The sequence below is a fragment of the Alosa sapidissima genome, chromosome 12, assembly GCF_018492685.1.
Source record: "Alosa sapidissima isolate fAloSap1 chromosome 12, fAloSap1.pri, whole genome shotgun sequence".
Lineage (NCBI taxonomy): Eukaryota > Metazoa > Chordata > Actinopteri > Clupeiformes > Clupeidae > Alosa > Alosa sapidissima.
This window is the reverse complement of record NC_055968.1, coordinates 17,137,295-17,158,696: the sequence shown is the minus strand read 5'-3', so window position 1 is coordinate 17,158,696 and position 21,402 is coordinate 17,137,295. Positions and strand designations below refer to the sequence as shown.

General features: G+C 42.6%; 4 protein-coding genes and 1 pseudogene across 9 annotated transcripts in view; 1 reads left to right on the top strand and 4 right to left on the bottom strand.

The window, feature by feature from the left end:
- Positions 1-6,620, bottom strand: part of cpamd8 (C3 and PZP like alpha-2-macroglobulin domain containing 8) — a 48,501-nt gene extending 41,881 nt beyond the window's left edge. Inside the window, exons 1-2 of one of the 3 annotated variants that reach the window (XM_042056777.1) lie at positions 6,548-6,620; positions 1,810-1,961 (exon numbers count right to left, since the gene is read on the bottom strand). In XM_042056777.1, coding sequence (XP_041912711.1) covers positions 1,810-1,961; positions 6,548-6,585 — 190 coding nt within the window. In that variant the 5' untranslated portion in view covers positions 6,586-6,620. Of the gene's footprint in view, positions 1-1,809; positions 1,965-4,234; positions 4,829-6,547 lie in introns of those variants that run through there. The other 2 variants (XM_042056775.1, XM_042056776.1) reach the window with 2 other exon arrangements.
- A 7-nt stretch (positions 6,621-6,627) lies between these two features.
- On the bottom strand, positions 6,628-9,950 carry sac3d1 (SAC3 domain containing 1). Of its 3 annotated transcripts, none has more exons than XM_042056780.1 (4): positions 9,817-9,950; positions 8,280-8,981; positions 7,620-7,989; positions 6,628-7,277 (listed from the first exon to the last, which is right to left on the bottom strand). In XM_042056780.1, the coding sequence occupies exons 2-4, from the start codon at positions 8,964-8,966 to the stop codon at positions 6,817-6,819; spliced, it is 1,518 nt and encodes a 505-aa protein (XP_041912714.1). In that variant the 5' UTR covers positions 8,967-8,981; positions 9,817-9,950; the 3' UTR covers positions 6,628-6,816. The 3 variants fall into 3 exon arrangements, with proteins under 3 accessions (XP_041912714.1, XP_041912712.1, XP_041912713.1); XM_042056778.1 differs by lacking the exon at positions 9,817-9,950 and adding an exon at positions 9,078-9,810; XM_042056779.1 differs by lacking the exon at positions 9,817-9,950 and adding an exon at positions 9,610-9,810.
- Positions 9,951-10,655: 705 nt separating this feature from the next.
- Positions 10,656-10,829, bottom strand: LOC121678656 (annotated as a pseudogene).
- Positions 10,830-11,168: 339 nt separating this feature from the next.
- Positions 11,169-15,092, bottom strand: haus8 (HAUS augmin like complex subunit 8). 2 transcript variants are annotated; one of them, XM_042057557.1, is made up of 10 exons: positions 14,934-15,092; positions 14,476-14,534; positions 14,298-14,359; positions 14,086-14,134; positions 13,688-13,771; positions 13,131-13,228; positions 12,636-12,794; positions 12,206-12,347; positions 11,822-11,963; positions 11,169-11,632 (listed from the first exon to the last, which is right to left on the bottom strand). In XM_042057557.1, exons 1-10 carry the CDS (start codon positions 14,993-14,995, stop codon positions 11,542-11,544), a joined length of 948 nt encoding a protein of 315 aa, XP_041913491.1. In that variant the 5' UTR covers positions 14,996-15,092; the 3' UTR covers positions 11,169-11,541. The 2 variants fall into 2 exon arrangements, with proteins under 2 accessions (XP_041913491.1, XP_041913492.1); XM_042057558.1 differs by having other exon boundaries at positions 13,688-13,768; positions 14,934-15,091.
- Positions 15,093-15,210: 118 nt separating this feature from the next.
- On the top strand, positions 15,211-20,285 carry rex1bd (required for excision 1-B domain containing). Its single transcript, XM_042057559.1, has 6 exons — positions 15,211-15,229; positions 15,375-15,477; positions 15,681-15,763; positions 16,139-16,343; positions 19,230-19,318; positions 19,480-20,285. Exons 2-6 carry the CDS (start codon positions 15,475-15,477, stop codon positions 19,550-19,552), a joined length of 453 nt encoding a protein of 150 aa, XP_041913493.1. The 5' UTR covers positions 15,211-15,229; positions 15,375-15,474; the 3' UTR covers positions 19,553-20,285.
- Positions 20,286-21,402: the final 1,117 nt, after the last annotated feature.

Here is a 21,402-nt window from a genome sequence, read left to right as displayed (position 1 = left end):
CATCATAAAACTATCTGACCTTTCACACTCCCTCTCTCTTTCTCTCTCTCTCTTCTCTCTCTTTCTTTTTCTCTATCTCCCTCTCTCTGTCCTTTCCTCCCTTCCTCTCTTATCCCCCCTCCTCTCTCTCTCTCTCTAGCATAAACATCAAGACTAATATACACAAATACAAAACACGCATCCAACCCTTCATGCACAAACAACCACTAAAACGCCCATGAGGTCACCCAATACACACACTTTACCATCATTATAACAATAAAAAAAACACTTTGTTTCAAGCCAAGAATGGCATCAGTGATGTTTCATCATACAAGAAGCACACCAGATATAGTCTCGACAGGGCAGTGCTGAGATAGGCGGACAAGGCACAGATGACCAATGCAGATGTTGACGTCACCAGTTTTTGTTTTTCAATCAACATGAGGAGCCTTTCCTGAGAACAAACTTTCCGCAAACACACTTCACCTTCCCAAACATGTGGAGGCCTGTTTCTCCAGGATCAGTAGCGCCTTTCAGTTCATCAAGAAGAAGTAGTGTGTATGTGGTGTGTGTGTGTATGTGTGTGTATGTGTATGTGAGTATGTGCATGTGTGTGTGTGTATGTGTGTGTGTGTGTGTGTAGTGTGTGTGTGTGTATGCCTTATGCCTGTATGTGTGTGTGAGTGTTTGTATGCGTGTGTGTGTGTGTGTTATACCTGCCTGCGAGCATGTGTGTGTGTGTGTGTGTGTGTGTGTATGTGTTCATCAAGCTGACACTCTCTGGTGGGGCTCCACAGATATTAAGTATAGTATAAGTATATTAAGTATATATACTTTTTTGATCTTTTTTTCCCATGAGGGAAATTTGGTCTCTGCATTTAACCCAATCGGTGAATTAGTGAAACACAAACAGCACACAGTGAACACACAATGAGGTGAAGCACACACTAATCCCGGCGCAGTGAGCTGCCTGCTACAACGGCGGCGCTCGGGGAGCAGTGAGGGGTTAGGTGCCTTGCTCAAGGGCACTTCAGCCGCGGCCCACTGGTCGGGGCTCGAACCGGCAACCCTCCGGTTACAAGTCCAGAGTGCTAACCAGCCACGGCTGCCCAGATGTAAGCAGTATTGTCATACAGAACACATACGTTATGCACAGGCCCCAGATTGCCCTTAAACAGTGTGTCTGTGTGTGTGTGTGTGTGTGTGTGTGTGTGTGTGTGTGTGTGTGTGTGTGTGTGTGTGTGTGTGTGTGTGTGTTTGTGCACGGATGTGTGCACATGTGCATTAAGTGGTCACCCTGCCAGGCAGTGTGTGTGATCTGCTGAATGAAAAATGGATGTGAAGGAGAGAGCATGGCAGTGTTCCAACTGAACACTCGCCTAAAACACATACACACACCCCGACACACCCGTGCACACACACACACAGAAATTTCCAGAAAACATACTGATACACACTGTGATAAACAGTTTCTCCCCTTTTTTGTTTTTCACTTACAGAATAGCACAGAGTAGCAGAGTAGTGCAATAATACCTAAATACTCCCCAACACATACAGGTGCCACACACACACACACACACACACACACACACACACACACACACAGAGTTAATTCACAACTGTAACCCACATGAACTGTGACACATTGAGGTTAACAATTTCTCACTCTAATGTGAATTTTTGTATTCAAATACACCGCTGAATAGCAGAGAGCTGAATGAACTCCTTCACAGCAACCACCACCTCCCCACAAACACAAACACACACACACACACACACACAGACACACACACACACTCTCTCTCACACACAAACACAAACACACACCTAGTATAGTGCCATGGCTGTGGGCAACTGTCTCTCCTTTGACTGCGAGCTGCACCTGGACCCGAGTCTCATCCACTGCGTTGAAGAGCGTGACGCTCACAGCCTCCTCGACCCCAGCGCGGAACACAGACGGGGCAGCCACCAAGTAACCCCTGCTGGACACAAACACACACCATCTCATTATCGCAGCATTATATATCAATAACATGTAAGATGGAGATAGAAACAGAGGGAGGGAGAGACAGACAGAGAGAGAGAGGGAGAGAGAGACGGGGGGGGGGGGGGGGGCTAGACCATCATAACTATGGAAGGAGGACCGTTCGATTTGAAACCAACAAGTCTTCAAAAACCAATCCCGTCAACCTTAGGGCTGCCTGAACCATGAAGCAGGTTCAATAGTGGAAGTGATGGCTAAAAATGAAGGAGCAGAATTTGGCAGCATTTGATAAGCAGCTCTTGTCTGCCTGCACCACATGTTGGGTATCCTCCAGTGACTCCGACACTGTAACTCAGATATCTAGAAGGTGACTTGACAGTAATATTTGGAGGATACAACGCTTAAAGAAAATGGTTTTATAATCGCAGTTGGATGAAAAGCCTGTCACGCAGCACACTGTCACACTGTAGTCTGGGCACTGAGCCTCTCTGGGTGGTCCCACGCTGCGGATGTGACTTTTCACAGCGACTGCTTTCAGGAACAGGCAAGACGGACATTTCCACACAACAGCACCGAAATTAAGTCAGGAGCAGGCTGCTGTTTAGAGAGGTCAAAGTTCAAAGGTCACCTTTAACAGCACAAAAACATGCAGAACCCTTCTAATTATAGCACTGCCTCTGCAGGGCATAGGACCCTATGGGTGATGTGCTGCATATGAAAACACAAAGTTTACAGTCTTCGGTGGGCCAATAACTGTCACCCCGCACTTCCAGAGAAGTGGGACACATAAATATGATTTCTGCCCTCTTTTTTTTCTACGGCCCAATGAAACTATGTGACCTCTCTCGTGGTTTGAGGGGCTTGGGCGTTATATTAGTGAAAACAGCACAGACGCCGGCGAAACGGGCGCCTCGCTCACTCGCTCTCCCTCCCCACCAAGGCCTGATTGTCTGCGAGTCGGGTCAGGTGGTTGGCATTACCGTGCCGGGAGCCAGAGGTCTCAGAGTCATGAGAAAATCCCTTCAAAAGTGCGGCTTAGAGAGCCGCAAGATAATGCAAGGAAATTGACTCTGCCAGCATTTGATCTGAGGCACCTCTGTCCTTAACCCCTTCATTCGTGGGCCTTAACAGGAGGTGAGGACCAACGCTGTGCTCTTGACACCTCGGCCACTCTTCACTCTCGCCTTCACATCTCTGGACTTCCACCATCCATAAATCACAGCCAGAGCATGGGTTTAACTGTGCTGAAATGCCAGTGTGCCTTAAAACCTCCACAGGTCAACGAGGTAAGGTTTAGAAAGCCAAGGAGAAGGGGGGGGCAGAACAGGGGAAGGACATAATCACTCTCTATGGTGCATTCTTGTGCAAAATCACTTGGCAAAGGCTGTGCGTAACCCGCTCACAATTAACACAAGAAAACTCTGCAGCCAGCTCAAGATTAGACTCTGGCATGCTGTTGACAAGGACCCAAGCGATAGCATCAAAGTCAAGCTCTCACAATGGGGTATTTTCTATTTTACTAGACTATGAAAAGGAATCTAGTTAACCGGGAGCCCCATAACATTTGTGGTAGCCACACAATGAGAAGCGCACTGCAAGCAAGCATCTTGAACTGTTTAAATCCACAGATTATCTGAAAGCAACCCTTAGGGACTGTACTGTAACTTTAAGGTTTACATCTCTTTCACTTCCCTCAAACTCATAATCAACTCTTGACCTTTGTGCGTTGTATGTATGTGAAGTCTGACCTCTTGACACACAAAGGACACATTAAGGCCATAAACTGACTGAGTTTGAGAGGGGAAAAAGAGCAAATCACTACATAATCGATAAACACCAAAGTCAGAGAAACACTGTAAAAATGCAACAAACGAAACACACGTGTTAATTTTGAATGAGGTAGATGGAACAGTAACTGGTTGGAGGAAAAGCCGGAAGGCATTGGTAAGCGAATAAAACCGTCCCATTCTACGGGACCGCAGCCGCAGACTACATTCCTGATCAGCGCAGCTCTATCAGTTCTTGTACCCACGCGCCTGCACGCTGTTGCTCAGAAGTTCTTACTGTCAGTGATGTTCAACAAATCACCTGACATTTATTTGTTTAAACATGCTTTCCATGAATTTGTTTAAAAAACACATAATGGTTTTAATATGTGCGCATAAAAATAAACAAAAACAATAACGAAATAATAACGAAAACAAAAGACAGGCCACACAGGACATAAATAGGCAATAACAATACTAACAGTAGCCTAGGCTAACTTACTGTCTGTCTTGTGCACTACCACTTCTGGCACCAACGAGGAAAATAATCCAGGTGAGAGCCCACGAATCTTTTAAATTGTTCCAACATTTCATTTTTGGTCTTTTGTCATCCGAGGCCATGGACCTCCAACTCGTTTTCTCCGGTGAATCGAAATTAGTTTAAGGTTCAGAGCTTTTCAGATGAAATATTCCTTGATTCCTTTGATTCTGCACCTCTCAATCAGAAGTATCCATTGAAATGTGCAAGACAGAAGGCGAATCGGTTTTGCCTGGATTTAGTGCACAGGGATCAAATTTTATCCCACATTGAGAAATCCCGTTGCGTGCAATTTTTTTTCTTTTAGAGCCCAGCTTCACTCAACAGACAGTGCTCCATTCGTTGCTTATTCATCTGCCTTGGTTCCGCTCTCATATTTCAGCATCACAAATTATTAGCGTCCGCCCCCGCCCCCCGAAGAGTAGTACGATATCTCCAAATACTTATTGATTTATGTTCGGTGCAACCCAGCGCAGGCGACCCGACACTACAGTCCGTCCATTCCATTCCGAGTATAAAACGCAGCCTTGTTGCCTCTTTGAAGTTTCAAAGCTTTTGTCCCAATCGGCTGTGCGGGTCAAAGCACACTCCAGCAGGACTACAATAGGGGTAAACCCCCAAGCCCCTAACTTTATTGTAGGCCACTTAGACTAGACTGAAAAGCGTCAATAACATGAGTGGGTCAAATTGTGTGTACCAATGTGAGAACGACATATTCAGAATAAACACTAAAACATTAATCTGGACTGTAAATGGTCATTTGATTTGTCCAGTGATAGGTCCATGAAATACAATATTTTAAAGATAGTATCAACTAAAATCACTTTTCTGTTCGACTATGGTGAATTTCTTATAGTCGTCTAATATTGAAAAGGACGAAAAATAGGCAGATCAATTCTGGTCCTTCGCTCGTCCACATTTAGAACGCAGACTTTCACAGTAATGCGTGCTTTTGACGCCCTCTGCTGTTGCGCACGCGTGTCCTATTCTCTGCAGGTTTTTCTACAGACCACAGCGTTTCAACAGCTGTTGAAACCCCCCACCCCACCCCCTTTCTGCAAGCTCAGCCGATGAATTGTTGATGTCAGCAGAGCAAAGCCCCTGGTAACAGTAAGTTTTAACGAGCTTTACATGTGTGACATTTATTTACAGGGCTCTGTCGTTTTGCGGTCCAGCTGAATGAGGCTAATCCAAGAGGAGCCCAGAAAACGTTGTAATGTTGTAATGCAATTATGCAGTGACTTAACCAGTGACAATCAGAAACAAAATGTGACGGTGTGGTCACAACATGGCATTAAAGGTGTTGGCCTTGTACATTTTTTATTTAAAAACATTATTCTTTGAGTCTTCATATAATCTATGGACTTGTACATTTAAAACTTTTTTCACTTGTTGGTGCATGTTTACATCTGTGTTCATTCTTTTTCCAAGTAGGCAAAGTTTAAGGGGCATTTTGATCTGTTCCAAACTCAAATGAAATCTGCCGATCTCTATTTTTACCAGTCAAAAATTTGGACACACCAACATTCATAGTTTTCTTTCTTCGTCTGTCTTCTACATTGTACAACAATACTAAATGCAACAAACTATGACAAGATATTGTGATGACAGTTTTGCACATTATTGGTATCATAACATGAGGTTGTCACCTGGAAGGATTTTCAATTAACACCAGTGAAAGAAAAGCAGCCAATAAGTGCTTACGCATATGGGCACTCCTCCAAAACCTTTTTTTATATATATATATAATTTTGACCATCAGTAATGGTCTACTGCTGGTACTGTATACCATATCATGTTGAAACCTACTTGAACAGGATTTTGGTTAAATTCCTGCCTGATTTAGTTGAGTATCCAGAACTACATTTACTGAGAGCCCTGAAAGTTTCTTTGTAATCAATTATTTATCATGGGTTAACTCTTGGTGTGTTCAGTATGTTCAGTACCAGTATACCTTAGTGAAAGGAGATAAGTGCCGCACACTCCAAGTTTAAGGCTATATTCTTTATTGAAGCGATGTCTGGCCTTCTTCAGATCGCATCTTCAGATCACATAGTGTAGATCTATGCGATCTGAAGGCCAGGCATCGCTTCAATAAAGAATTTAGCCTTAAACTCGGAGTGTGTGGCACTTCTCTTCTTTCACTAAGTTTTACTAAGTTGCCAGCACCTGGTATTTGGTGTACGTTTGCACCTCTCCTTTCCAGTATCAGTACACCGTCATGCAGAAGTCAATCTGCTCTTTGCCAGCCAGTCACATTCCTCCTCAGTCACTCACTCTGTCATCTCTGGCCTTGCCAGCATCATCACTCTCATTCATGTTTATGGAAGTGGATATAGCCACACACAAGCACTGTGTAAACAAACACATTCTTTATTAGAACTTTTTAAAAAAATAAACATGTCAAACATCTTAAAAAACACTTTCAACAGAACAGCAACGCACTCTCTCACTCTCACCTCTGGCAAAAGTCCTGAGTGGCACATTCCTGAGCAGGCTCCTCTAAACCTACTGAAGCCCAGTCACGATCATGCCCAGGCTCAGATTCAGACATGGCCGTGAATGATGTGGGCCACCTTCTTCTCCATCGCCAGCTCCTTCTCGTGTGTGCTGGCACAGCGCACCTCCTCCTTGGGCGTCTCCAGGAAGTCGACCTTGTTGAACCCCACCCACTCGCCGCTGACCGCCACCCCGTGCACCAGGCACAGCCGCTCGGCCTTCTGGGGCTCCGTGAGCGCCAGTAGGCTGGCCAGGTGGCCCAGCGGGTAGCGGCAGTTGCGGCTGCTGTGCCCGTGGCTGTAGAGCTGCAGCAGCTGGCGGCGGATGGCCAGCAGGTGGCGGTGGAGGGCGCAGCCCTGGAGAAAGTCCAGCCGGCCGGCCAGGCGCAGCAGGCGCACAGGGTTGCGCTCGCAGAAGGCCCGACTCACTGCCAGCGCCAAGCACACAGCTGGAGAGGAGCGGACACGAGCGGGAAGCTCCAAAACGTGCTGCATCACACGCGCACAGCCTAGGAGAGAGAGGCAAAAAAAACTAGATTAGCATTTCACTGTACATGAGTATTTCTACTGAGACACATTTTTTGGTGTAACAGTAAATCTATGAAAGTTTTAGTCAAGACACTTTTGTCTGAATAAATAAAAAGATAAATAAGGATATTGGAAGATGAGCCTATAGGACTTGAACTTTACATGTATGCGGAAATGGTAACAGCAGTAGTATTTGTAAATGGGGCATGTAACCAATTTTGTGCATCAATGGTAAAACGGTGGTAAATGTAGTGAAGTTATGCATGTTGATAAGGAAGTGTATGCAATGTAGTGTTTGTGGCAAAAAAACTGTAATAACCTACCCAGATTGTAGAGCAGGTTGAGAGCCTCAAACTCCTCTTGGTTTTTGTACTGGCTTTGGTGTGTGCCATCGCCCTGTTTGGGTGTGCCCTTGGGCACTTGTGAGTCTCTTACTGCATGCTCGTCGTCTACAGTATGTGTGTTCTCCTGTTGGCCGTAGCTCTCCAGCAGCCAGCTCAGGCTCTCCTGCAGGTGCGTGTCGTTGATCTTGGGGTCGTAGAGCTGCAGCGGCTCTCCACAAAGCCTCTGAGAGGCGTAGATGAGTAAGCGCACCGTCCGCTCCAGGATGGCCACACACTCGGCCCCACTGGCCCGCTGAATGATCAGGTCCTGTCGGATGCTCCGCAGGCGGTCAAACACAAAGCTGTACACCTGAAAGGTACACCACCATCATCACACATTGCTAACCCAGTTACAGCAGAAGCATGGTTTCAAGTTTCACCATCGCACAATCACTCTTCATTTTATGAAGACTGACATAGAAAACTTAAATCTGAAGGTATATGAGTTAATAGTAGTAAGATAAATGGCTCAAACACGCATCTGTAAAACAAGAAAGATCCATCAGATAGGAGACAAACTACCTCTCCTATTGTTCTTTACAGATTTCTTGTGATTATTGCTACAGATGGACCAAAGAGACAGAGATCATTCTCTCTAACCTCAGTCCATGGCTGCAGGGTCGGGGAGGCAGCGATTTCATCAATGAGGTAGCAGACCGTTTTGAGCAACACAGCCGGGGGTCGGAGGTCACTGGGTTGGGTGGCATCCTTGCCCGCGGCAGGACGGGAGTACTCTTTCACCATGCGAGCGGGGTCAGCCTTTGGCCGTCGATCTTTCTCTGTGCCCGCGAGCATCTCGAAGCGGTGCAGTCTGCACTGGGCCTCTCTGTCCTGCAGCTCACGCCTGGGACACATGGCCATGCAGGTGCCCCGAGGGTTGGCGTCGGGCCTCTGGACTTCCTCCTGCTCTGGCTGTTGTGTCCATCCCTGGTTCTGTCTGTCCTGTTTGGGCTTCAGTGTCCCATCCGGCTGCGCTCTATCCTCCTGGTCTGACCTGTGTCTCCAGTTCTGGGACTGCTGTCTATCCTGCTCGGGCCTCTGCCTCCAGTTCTGGTGCGGTCTGTTCTTGTCCTTCTGCGCTCTCCAGTGCTCTTGCTGTGGTCTATCCCATGGCTCTGGTCGATCGTCACCCTGGGGTCTCCTCTTCTGTGGGTGACCCCACCCCTGGGGCTCCTGATAAGCCAACTCTGATCGCCCAGCACGCGCCTCGCCCTCTTCCTGTTGTGGTCTCCATCCATGCTGAGTCCTTCCTCTGCCTCTTCTTGGGTGGTTAGGTCTCCCGTTCATGGGAGACAGAGATAACTGTATTTACAAACATAGATGACAAGAAAAATAGATACATTAGACAAACAGACCATGAAAGAGATGCTGATTTGTCTCAAAAAATAGTCTACTTACATGCTCGCGGTTCATCACCATTCAATTATTTTGAGCTTATTTAAAAGCCCTTGAGGGTTGTGCTGTACAACTATTGATTAACCCATTGCAGCACCAAAAAACGCATATAGGTAAATTTAGACTTTAGACATTTTATTCTTACATTAGAACTACTGCGGTTAAACTCGTAATCCATGTAAGAAATTTAGATGCAGTGCAATTTTGCATCTTAACAAATAACAATAAAGGTCTTTTCGATAAAATACGTCGACATGTGCAATACTGGTAGTATTTCTAACAAGCATTAGCCTATCCCCTGATGGATACCTAACAGTGAACACAACGGTGATTGTTGATTACGCCGTTTCACTAGGCCTACTTTTAGCAATTCAGCGAAATCAAGGCGAGAGCATGGGGACATTAAGATTAACGTGGCTTAATGTCTCAAAACAATGTTCACCAAATTTCTCCCTCCCATTTTCCCTTAGAGATTTCTTGTCATTATTGCTACAGAAAAAAACATTTATGACTGGGATCAGTCTGGTAGGCCCACATCAAAAATCATGACGCTAGCTTCACTCGTTACGGTCCGGTCCACTGTCCTAACGTGATTTTGCTAGGTTGTTGTAAAGGCTAAATTATTCTCCGTGTTCGCTGTTGTTTGAAATTGTTATTCAGTACACATTTCGTCGAAGCTACAAACTTTTCAGAAACAGCTAGTTTTCGCAAAAAGAGCCGCAATATTTGGACATTCACTTACAGCCTTTTAGAAGAACTTTGCGTTCCCAGATGAACGGGGACAGTTGACAGGATGCACACATCCGCTATGCATTCAAAATAAAAGTCCACTGCAACATGTAAAGTAACGATCAGAAAGGACACGCTTTACGGCTTATAAAACGCGAGGTGCGCTATGTTTTCAAAAAAACGACGGCGCTTTTCCGCTTGGAGTTGAACTTTTTACAATTGGAGGCGCTCAGGGAGTCGAGAAAAACGGTAGGCGCTCTGAGCGCATAAGAAGCACGCAAAACGCTTACTGTCATGAAACATAAAAAAGGCGCACCTCACTGCAAGGACCAGACGTCCTGTCTGATCGTTCCCTAGTAGTGTTTTTCATTACAGTTAATGTAAATTCTACCTCTTCTGAAAACTTCATTCATTCATACATGTCCTAATAATCGAACACAAATAAACGAACCCAAAATAGATGTGCCACTAAGATAAGATAAAATAAGATAAGCCTTTAATCCCACATCAGAAAATGTGCTTGTTACAACAGCCAAGGAAGATATGTCCAGAATATCTATAAGAAAATATAAGAAAAAGGAAAGTATATATACTCTTTTGATCCCGTGAAAGAAATTTGGTCTCTGCATTTATCCCAATCCGTGAATTAGTGAAACACACTCAACACACAGTGAGGTGAAGCACACACTAATCCCAGTGCAGTGAGCTGCCTGCAACAGCGGCGCTCGGGGAGGGGTTAGGTGCCTTGCTCAAGGGCGCTTCAGCCGTGCCTACTGTTTGGGGTTCGAACCAGCAACCCTCCGGTTACAAGTCCGAAGCGCTAACCAGTAGGCCACGGCTGCCCCAGAAAAAAGGATGTGCACCATTCCTGGAGTCACTGCAATACCGGGTCGATGTGTGGAGCGGACAGTCTCCCTGTTCCAAAAATCAGATTAATATATGGTCCTCGGGTAGAGGACGTATTAGATATTAAACTGATAAGAACAGATACTACACTTGATCTTAGCCAAAAGGCCGAGAAGCGAAATGTAGCAAAATTAATAGTTAAAGAGATTAGTGTACACAATATCAACATACACAATAAAATATCTGACCCTTCAGGGGGGTATTCCAAGTACGTGGTTTAGTGGCAAACCAGGGTAAGTTAACTAAGAGTAAGTGCTAAACCTCCTACAACAAGAGCCCTATGGCATTGTTTTGTTAGGAGAATGAAGCCATACAGCTCTTCTATTAGGAGGTTTACCACTTACTCTGAGTTAACTAACCCAGCTTTGCCACTAAACCACATACTTAGAATACTCCCCTGGACTGTGGACCCAGGTAAACAGTACTGTGTGAAACAAAGTAAGTAATAACCATCAGATGTAAGTTCAATCATTAAGGTTTATTAGTTGTACAAAATGACAAACTCTATAAGAAGCATTTCTGTCTGTCCTTTCTTCCAAATCAATTTTCAGCTAGGGGAAAACATGTAATAAGACATATTTACAAATGGTCATATAATTACTGTACAGTTTCAGACAAGTAAAAACCATTCAAGTCTGCAACAATGCTCAGCCCCCCTGAAAATGGTATAGGAGATATATATGCACTAGTCATATTTATTTCATACACACATATAAATACACAAATCTACACCACAAAACACCACAAAAGTCAGATGTAACCAAGATCCTAAGAACTCAGGGCTGGAATCAAGGTCACTGGCTGGCATATACACTCTCAGGCACTGAGATGGTTATGGAAGGAGCAGATTTTCCTTCCCCAAGAAACTCTCAACAGTCAGCTGACTCACCAGGGAGGAGAGCTCCTGCAGGTCTGAGCCCCCCCTGTCAGAAAAGGGAAAGGACATCACGTCAATTAGTAAACTCTCAAGCACAACCATTTGCCCTGGGAAAAGTTGACCATCATACGTCTACATAACAATCATTACAGTTTTGAATCCAGACAGCTAGGGTAATTAATATACCAGACAGTGAATAAACCATCTCAGAGAAGGTGTCCATTCATTGGCCTACCTGATTAGTTGCTGGTTAAGATCCAAGGCTGAATTCTTTATTCTGTTCAGATTCTCACAAGCAGACTCACTTCCCTGTTCCATCACATTCATATGCTGCTGTAGGAGTTCCTCACTTCTCTTCAGACATGACTCGGTCTTCTCTGCATTGTCACATCCAACAGAACGAGCAGATGGGTTAATGAATACCACGAAAATACTGTGTGACCCAGTGGTCAGAATAATAGTGCGATAGTCCCACGCTTTCAGAGTGAAATATTTGAAGACCCGCCAAAGTCAATGAAAGCCCAGACTTATCCATTACAAATGTTTATGATAACCTTGTACAAGTGTGAACATAAACATGTCTGAATAATGGTGATATCCATCACTTGCACCTCCTGACCTAAAAACTCCTCTCGGTTATCTTCCATGTGGAGGTTCTTGACTGGCAGCTCATGACGTGTGGCATCCACAGCTGTGGCCAGCATCTGGTAGTTTTGAGTAAACTGAGAGGCCACTGCCGCCACTGGGCTAAGTGCAGCAATCTGAGAAAAGAAGAAGGTGAACTGTCAATTTTCAACTTGTGCTGGAACATTATGATGTCATGGTTGACCATTTAAAAGTGTATATATATATATATATATATATATATAGACACTGGGCCACATACCCAGAAACTCAAGAGATGATAACACCATCTTACAACACAAAATCATGACTTACAGCCCAAGTCACTAAGTTCTCACAGCTGTATATGTTTAGTTCAAGTACCATAACACTACCAGGGAGAGACATCTGTGGAATGCTAATAAGACGAGACCCTGTGAAGTTACCTGTGCATCCAACAGGCTGTTCAGCTGATTTTGTTTCGCTCTCAGGTGATATTGACGCTTCTTCTTTCGCCCTGCAACTTGCATCTCCCTCTCTGCCTCCATCATGGCAAGAAGTTCCTTCTCTGCTTCCTCCCTCATGATGATCGTGTTATGATCCAACTGAAAGACAACTCCATGAGCACACATCCTTACTCAGCATGCCACCACACAAATTCTCAAATGCTGTTAGTAGGCGTTTTTTTTTCAGTCTACATCTAAACAATATGTGTTGTAATGGGTAGGAAGTATAGTGGACACAAGTCATTTGTTTATTATAAGGTACATAAAAGTATATAAGTATATAAGTATATAAAAGTCTACAAACTGAGATTTAGAAAACGGTCTTGTGTAGTCTCCAGCTGATTTAACATCAAATCCACACTACACCAGTATCTCAAATGTTGGTGCTTCATCTTGTCATTTAAATGTACTGGGAATTTCACATCATTGGGGTACCTTAGCCGCCATATACGTGTCAAGGAATGCCTGGAGTTCAACTTTAGATTTAGACTCTGTGGTTTCTGTGTTCCGGGGCCCAGGAGTCGATGGCTTCTCTGTAACACAACATATATGGTGCTTGCACAATTTAGGGTGTAACGGTACACAAAATTCACGGTTTGGTGTGTACCTCCGTTTTGAAGTCACCATTTGGTTTGCAAACCAGTAGGTACTGCTAACCTAAAATTCTCTGACAATATTGCTGATGCGCAATGGGAATAGTATTTTGAAAAGATATCAAATGGGTTTTTTTTGCTGTTAACCTACTAAACTGACATATGTTCCGCCACTTAATATGTTTGTGTGGGAACTCAAATTTGAAACATGGTCCGCGAGCAAAAAAGCCTACTGTTGATTACTGTTAAAGAATCAATTTGGTATATTCAGTACAGTTCTGTATTAAACCTAACGTCCTGTACTTAAAAGGTTCAGTACAAACATGTGTACCTTTAAACCCCTATGCACAACAGTCCACATATCTCTCAAAGATCCCATCATGTAGAACTCATACTCACCAACAATGGCGGACATATCAAAATCTGGCCGCAAGGCATGACCAGCAAGAATTGTTGACTGCAACACACCGTCACAGTTTACTGCTAAGCAAAAAGACAACATTCCAACATTATGTACAGCTAATCACTTTTTTTCACTGATCTGCAAGCTCTGTTCCAAAATCAAATCAATTTAAAACCTAACATCTTTTTAATACTGATCTCTAACCTTAAGTGGTCCTCAAAGACATAAACAAGGCAAACAAAATTGTATTAGTTTAATGGTGAAATGAATTCCGATATTGAAGGCTGAACACAAACAGCAAAATATCACCGGTCCTCAATCTTAAAGCATTACAGACATCTTAAATTAGGTCAACGACACTGGTCAAGCATTCCCATCCACTGTCCCTACTCACATGTTTCCTGTAATATGGTGTCATGGGACGCCTTTTTAGGGGTTGCAGGCTAAAAGAGAATACATACAAAAGTTCCTCATTAGGGTTAGTTAACAGAGGGTATATTGTAAACCTATTCAATTAATGCCATCACAAGGGTACAATCTCCTTCATTGCCGATTCGTATTGCGAATGACTATGACAAGTGACAGTTCCAATACTTCAAGACCTACCTTAGGCTGAGGTTTCTTCCCTGTTGTTTGCATATAGCGAGATTTCACCGTGGTAACGACAGCTGTGGTGCAATAACAGGGGATATGGTGCAAGGGATAAGTCAATAACATTATCGTTTGAGATGTGGTCTCTAATGAATGTAAAATAACAGACCACAGCTAGGGTTCTGACACTCACGTTTAACCTTTTTCCGCGTCCCACTGTTTCCACTGACATTTTCATTCCCGGATACCCCACTGCAAAATGCAAGCTTATTATTTATTTACACTGACTATTTATTAAACCTGCAGTTAATGACTAACCATCATGACATTTTCGATGATCATCATGTCACAATACATTCTTCTCGAAATGTTGCAAGGTTTTCGACGAGTTAATACTAAGAATTATCATACTTGGTTTTTATACAATTACAATATTACCTGGCATTACGTATGCATTACTAAGTGTTAAAATGTTTGACGTCAATTAGCATTGGTGCAAAAACCAGCTAACGTTAGGCTTGTTGCTTGATGTTGACATCTAGCTGCTAGTGTAATCATTCGTGACAGCAGCCACACACTTGAACAACCGAATATTTGGACCACATTGTGTCACATATTAAAAAGAGCACTGTACTTGTTATCGATACTCACTTTCGACCATCTCCCAATATACTCTTCTGAAGCTCAGTTGATGCGAACCTTTTGTTAGCCATTCGTAGATTGGCGCCAATGCCACAAAAATAAAGAGTCGTCGGGAAACAAATGACTAACAAACAAATTACCTTTTTTTCCTCTTCTTTAGTTTATTGGCAGATTGCATCGTTTAATTGTTTCATACCGCCACCTACTGTACAGGAGTGTGTAGAATGTTGCAGAAACCTTTAATCTGTCCTGTCACCAGTCTGTTTGTTGGGGTCAAAAAAATTGCGTCAGCCAAACATATTAAGGTACATTAATTCTGCATGTTTAAAAATAAAGTCATTTTGATGTCTAATGTTTTAGATATATTTATATGTTATGGTAAAAGGACCACTTTAATTTTGAAGTGTGAGCACTTCCGCAGTATGACTCACTGTGGTGTGTTCGGCACAGGTCTTGCAGTATCACGGTGAGATTTTCTGTAGGCTACGTTATGAGAAGACGTTAACGATATACAACGAAGTTTGATTAACTGTTTTTGTTTTCATTTGTAATGGTAAGTCGATACTTATCTTTTATGTAATTTAAAAATGACTTTATCTGTGTCTGCCTAATTTGCAGTCTTCATGCTGAACGCACTCCATCCAAACCAATTTTAGAATAATCTTACATATTCAATGATTACATACATACCTTCATAACTTGGTGAGAGGAGAGCACCCGTGTAACATTAAACTTTTTTTTTTATTCCTCTTTAAGTCTTCGTCAGATTTCAAAACACTTGTACAAAGATTTTACGCCCTTCAAGAGGAACGCGTGGAGGCTTACAAGTTGTTCAATGAGTAAGTTGATAATACACGTGGGTAAAGCAATTCATCTAACGTTAATGCACTGTGTAGGCCTACCTTTATTGTTGCAGCAATGTCCTAGTAAGTACTTTCCAAAATGCAGATTTCTTTCTGCAGCTGCTGTAATGTTAAAGTCTTGTGCATTATGCATTTTATGAAAGAACATGGTTCCTATGAGATTTTGATTATAGCCTACAATCAGGTCTCGACTTGCCTAACTGCTACTAGAGAGCCTTTAACAACAGGATGTCAGATGCTCATTTGATCATCTTTCATATTGTTTTGAGCAATTATGTCAACCTAGCTAACTCAACATTTTGATCAGTATGGCTACAGTGAAGTTCTCAATTTCCTATTCTGTTCCTTCAGGGGTCATGAGGCTTACTTGAGGACTGGCCCCCACTACGACTTTGACCACTACAAACAGCTGGTCCATGAGATAACCAAAGCCTTCTCTGGTATTTCTAAAGAAATGCTGCACATTAAAGACCAGCTGGACCAAGACTTTGACCGCTCAGACCTCGCAGAGCACATGGACCAGCTACAGAACAAGGAGAAAGTCAAGCTTGAGCTGGTAAGGTTCACATCAGATGGAGCTGGCCAACAGAAGAGAGTCATGGCAGGCTTGTATTGTTTCCTGAAGTCATATGAGGAACACAAATGTCACCTTAAAGCAAAATTCTGACAAAGATGCCGCTTAGAAAATTGCTGTCAGCAGGAATATATCTTCTGAATTCACATAGAAGATAAGAGTTTGGAAGTAGGGCTATAACAAATAATCTATTGATGAATTCCTCGAAAGATTTATTAGTTGTTTGGTCAGAAAATGTTGAAAAAAATGACTTGAACAGATTCACCGATTGCCAAAGTTGAAGATGAATTTATTATTCAATTATTAAACTAGATGTACCGCATAGCGGTCCAAAATATGACTGCCGCTCAGTCCTGTACATCCGTTCCGCGAAAATAAATCACACTTCAATTTGTCTCCATATTTTACTCCATCCCCCACTCTTGAAACTTTTGTGTATGCTTGTTTGGCATGCCTGAGTGTGTGTGTGCGGCTGCACAGAAAGTAGCCTACTGGTGCTGAAAAGGTGAATAGATTGTAGAATAGCCAAAGAAGATGTAGCATTGTTATAAAACCTTTAAAATCTCTAAACAATCACAAGTAGGGCAGTTCATCCATTGCAACTGGATTGATGAAAGGTCACTTACACCTGTAGGCTACATTGTATTTGGGAAAAGCAAAAGGTATCAGCATAATGTTATTTATTAACTACAACTACCAAGCTGGAATCAAAGCACATCGATTTCCCTCTCACACCCTGCACGCACTTAAAACCAAATAGACAGGCGTCTCAGTCTCACGCATGTATAGGCAAAACTGTATCAGATCGGTGTAACGTTGGTAAATCTTCCATTGCACAGAATGATTTTGTATAGTTTTCTACAAATGCAATCAATCAAATTGGCCTCCATCATCACTCAACCAACGCTAACGGTAACATTACCTAGGTCCTTATTGATATTATAAGATCAACGTACCTGCAGTAAAAACCAAGCATGTCCGATAAACATCCTCAGATTTATTTCGGCTTCAAGAAGAAATGGGAATTACATTTCATGTGAACATCGTCCCATCCTTATTAGATGTTCTGTGCGGTAAATTTACAGTCCTTGTAGGAAGCGTCCATTGTTTTGGGGAGGAGGGGGGGGAACTTTGACAATCCCTATATGACCGCTTCGCTAGCGGCAGTCATAATTAATGACAACTAATTGATTCATCTATTACTTGTTGCGGCCCTACATTAACGTTGATGTAACATTAGATGTCACATTAGCCTTTGTGGTAATGGATGTTGTGGCATGTTTGATTTGGTAGGTTTGATTTAGTCTTTTGCCTTGCTGCTAATCCATGATAGCTGCTGGTTATGCTGCTTCAAACTGTGGAGGTCACCACTCTTATTGAATTCAGTGTATGATATTATGTCATCTTTATTAGCCCAAAAAGTATGAAAATAACCGCCAACGTATTCAAACATTTTGTTTCATGTTGCACAGTTTTTGCACAAAAAATATCAAGGACCAGTCACTTGAGTGCACAGGCTATAATGATCGATGTTCACAGTAACCAAAACCCCACACCAATGGACCACACTTGTGCATGATCTCAACCAGCCTATGAGGGGGTAAAACTTCTTGGCACCAAAATAGACAGTGCTAACTGGCTGAAGCTAATCGCCGAAAGCAGTATCCCATGCTTCTTTCAATGCTTTCAATATAATGTGTATTGATGGGCAATAGCAAACATCTGTAGCTTGTTGAAATTCAGTGGAGTAGTTCCACACTACAACAACTGCAGCAATTGTTGGCAACAATTACCTAATCAACTCGCCACCATTCACTGAAAGGTTCTGAAAATACTCAATTGGACTTCATACGGATGCATCCTTTACTAATGCATACTGTATCTGAATAGTTTCTGATTGTTAACTGTAAGTGATACCTGAACAGTTAATCCGAAATCAACCACAAAGACAAGAAATATTTATTCCTAATAACCAAAAAGTTTTGCTGGTATCTTGCTGAATGTGCCTTAAGTTATTATTTTTGCTTCCATTGTGAGAGTCTTAAGTGAGTGCCAGAGTAGGCGACAGTCTACTGTCAACGTCTGGCATTTGAAGTATTTCACAGCTTTAAGGGTTTTATAGATTTCAAGGACCAGACGCATTTTAATATATCTTTACAAGACAGTTCATAAATCATTTTGTCAGCTGTAAAATGGAACTTTTTGTTTGGTAACTTTTCTGAGAAAGCTTTATAAACATGAGGTCTTGTGTAACACCATCCCTTGGGGCAAGTTGGGGTTCTGGACAGCATTTTGCATAAAACAGCTGAGAACACTATTTTCCTCTCAACCACCAGAGGTCAGTTTTATCTCTCTGGTGAATTTCTGAACAGCCACAGTCACATCTTAAAAGTGTGTGGCTTCCGCAGTACAGTGCTCTTCTGACCAAACTAGACATCGCTGAAATAATTTCAAGGAGAACTGATGTAAACTCTACCTCCTTCCACACGCTTACATTTGGGGCCAAAAGCCCAGTTTGATTATTCTCACAATACTTTCCTCAGCAGCTTGTGGCTGGCATAGGTATATTATGCTAAATTGATGGAGTACGGCGATGGATTACTTTAATCCGGGGTTGACAATAACTTTGGGACTTAACCACCTTTTTGCTTGTTAAAAAAACAAGCACAAGTATCATAAATTACTAAAATCATCCCCTTCAAGCTCAACAAACACAAGTATCATTAATTGCAATAATCATTAGCCCCATATGTGGTTAGAGGTTGTTTTCTGCACTGACAAATTTGACCTGGTTTTGGTTGGCTTTAAGAGGTTTTGTTTTGTGAAGATGTTCAAAGGCTTGATGATGATGAGACATGTGCTTCACAGACTGCTAAGCTGCAGCTGGCCAAGCAGACAGCCCAGGACCACCCAGATGACCAAGGCTGCCAGGAGAAAGTCCAGGAGATCAGACAAGAGTATGACTCTCTCTCTCTTTCTCTCTCTTTACCTTTCTTTATTTCTCCCTCTTTCTCTCTTTCTTTCTTTCTCTCTCTCTCTCATTGAGGCATTGCCGTTGTCAGTTTTTGTTTACAGCTGACAGTAAGCCCTTTCTGATCTGTCTCCCTCTGTTCCACAGCATCGTTAAGAACCAGCAGGCGTTGAGCGAGATCCTGCAGGACTTCAAGTATGACTCCGAAGAGCCTGAATGAGGGAGGGGGAAACGTAACACCTAGAGAGCGAGAGAGTGAAGCAATGAGCAAGAGGCGATCTCTGGATGCTTCAGGGGGGGAGAAGGGGGGTGTCCGCGGATGTGAGGAGGGGTGAGAGGAGCTCGGCAGCCACAGCACTGACACTGACTGATGCAGTGGTCCCCCACCACTTCTCCTCTCGTTCAGCATGAATTATTGATTGCTCTCTGGACTGTCTGCTTGCGGAGGCTTGACTGCTGATGCCTCTCTAATCGGGCCTCTCACCCAGTGAGAAGTGGCTGTGGAAGACACTCCTGGACACACGCTGAGTGGGCCAGTATTGATGTATATAAGTACTTATTTTTGTGGGATATGTACACTCAGGCTCCATAAACAGCTCTGGAAAACATCATCTCAGAAATCGGAAGCTGCCTTGGGCCTGCAGTAAAATGTTAATATTGATGTACACCTTGACCGCTCACAGAGGGTTTTTTTTATTATTATTATTATTTTTAGCCTGCCTGCCTACTTCTCAGTTGTTTATACACCATTTGTAGAATCATTACCTGCTAAAACCATCCTTGTTATCTTCACAAAGTCAGATCTCAGAATGCTGCCTTGATTCATGTCACATTATTTCACGTAGCCTAATTCACCTTCTTACAGAGAGTGTATAATGAATTGATGATATAAATGTCATGGGAATTCTTGGATCATCATTTGACAATTTGAATAAAATGGAAGTTGAATTGCAGTCTGTTCAAGTGGTCCCATCAGTAATATTGTTGGCAAATGATTGATAACATGGGACGTTCTGCCAGAAACGTTTCAATTAATAATTAATATAATAAAAAATGTCTAGACTAGATGATTGATTTCTAGGAGTTGTTCTGTAAAAGGATATGTAATTCATTAGGCTCAGATGTTTTTTTTTTCTTTATTAAAAATACTTGAAAATTATAAATACTGAAAAATGGCCTGTCCCAAGCCAAATCTGAGCTACGTCTTTCACAGTTTTGTTGTGATAAAGACTGATGTTTAAAAAAAGAATATATATAAATACAAATCGAAATTGTTATCGTTCACATGAATATTTTAAAAAATATAAATTCTAGAAATGAATCAGATGTATTACAAGTTTTCATCATGCCCCATCATGTTTACATAAAACACTACATAAAAATATTTGCAATAGGCTATGACATCATTTGACCAAGGAGATCAGGTCAGCATGGTGGTTTCCTTTCATCGGTGTTGATATACATACACTGATGATTTGGTGTCTTATGTCTCCACATAACTTCCTTGTAACCTTAAAGGGACACCAGGCAACGTTTTCGTGTTAATTAATCATCTTCGTAAGTCGGTATATGGTTAAATGACTCATTACGGGGCGAATGAAGGCTCTCTCGCCCGCCCCTATACTGCCTGTAGGAATATCCCACTTGCAAGTTCAGTGTATCCTACCCGCCGACCGAAGCAGGATCAGTTTACAGCACAGAGGCAGGCTAACGAAACGCTAGAGATTGTTGCAAACGTGTGTATAATGGCAGAGCCGGCGAAGAAGCAGCGAAAACCCTTGACGGAGCAAAATTGCAAACGTTCGCACTTCAGAATGAGTAAACCATGTCTGAGAAAAGGGGCACTCCTGAAAACCAGTATGCCCCTCCGTCTGTCCAATGTTACTTGACTTCATCTCTATCGTCTAAACTTTAGAAATCTCTATTGCACAGACTGATGTTTTAAACAAAAAAAGAAAGAAACACTAAATACAAATTTAAGTTGTTATTGTTCACATGAACAATACATGAAATTAAAAATAAATGGCAATTTACATCTTTCCCTACGTTTTCGTCATGCCCTTCATGTTT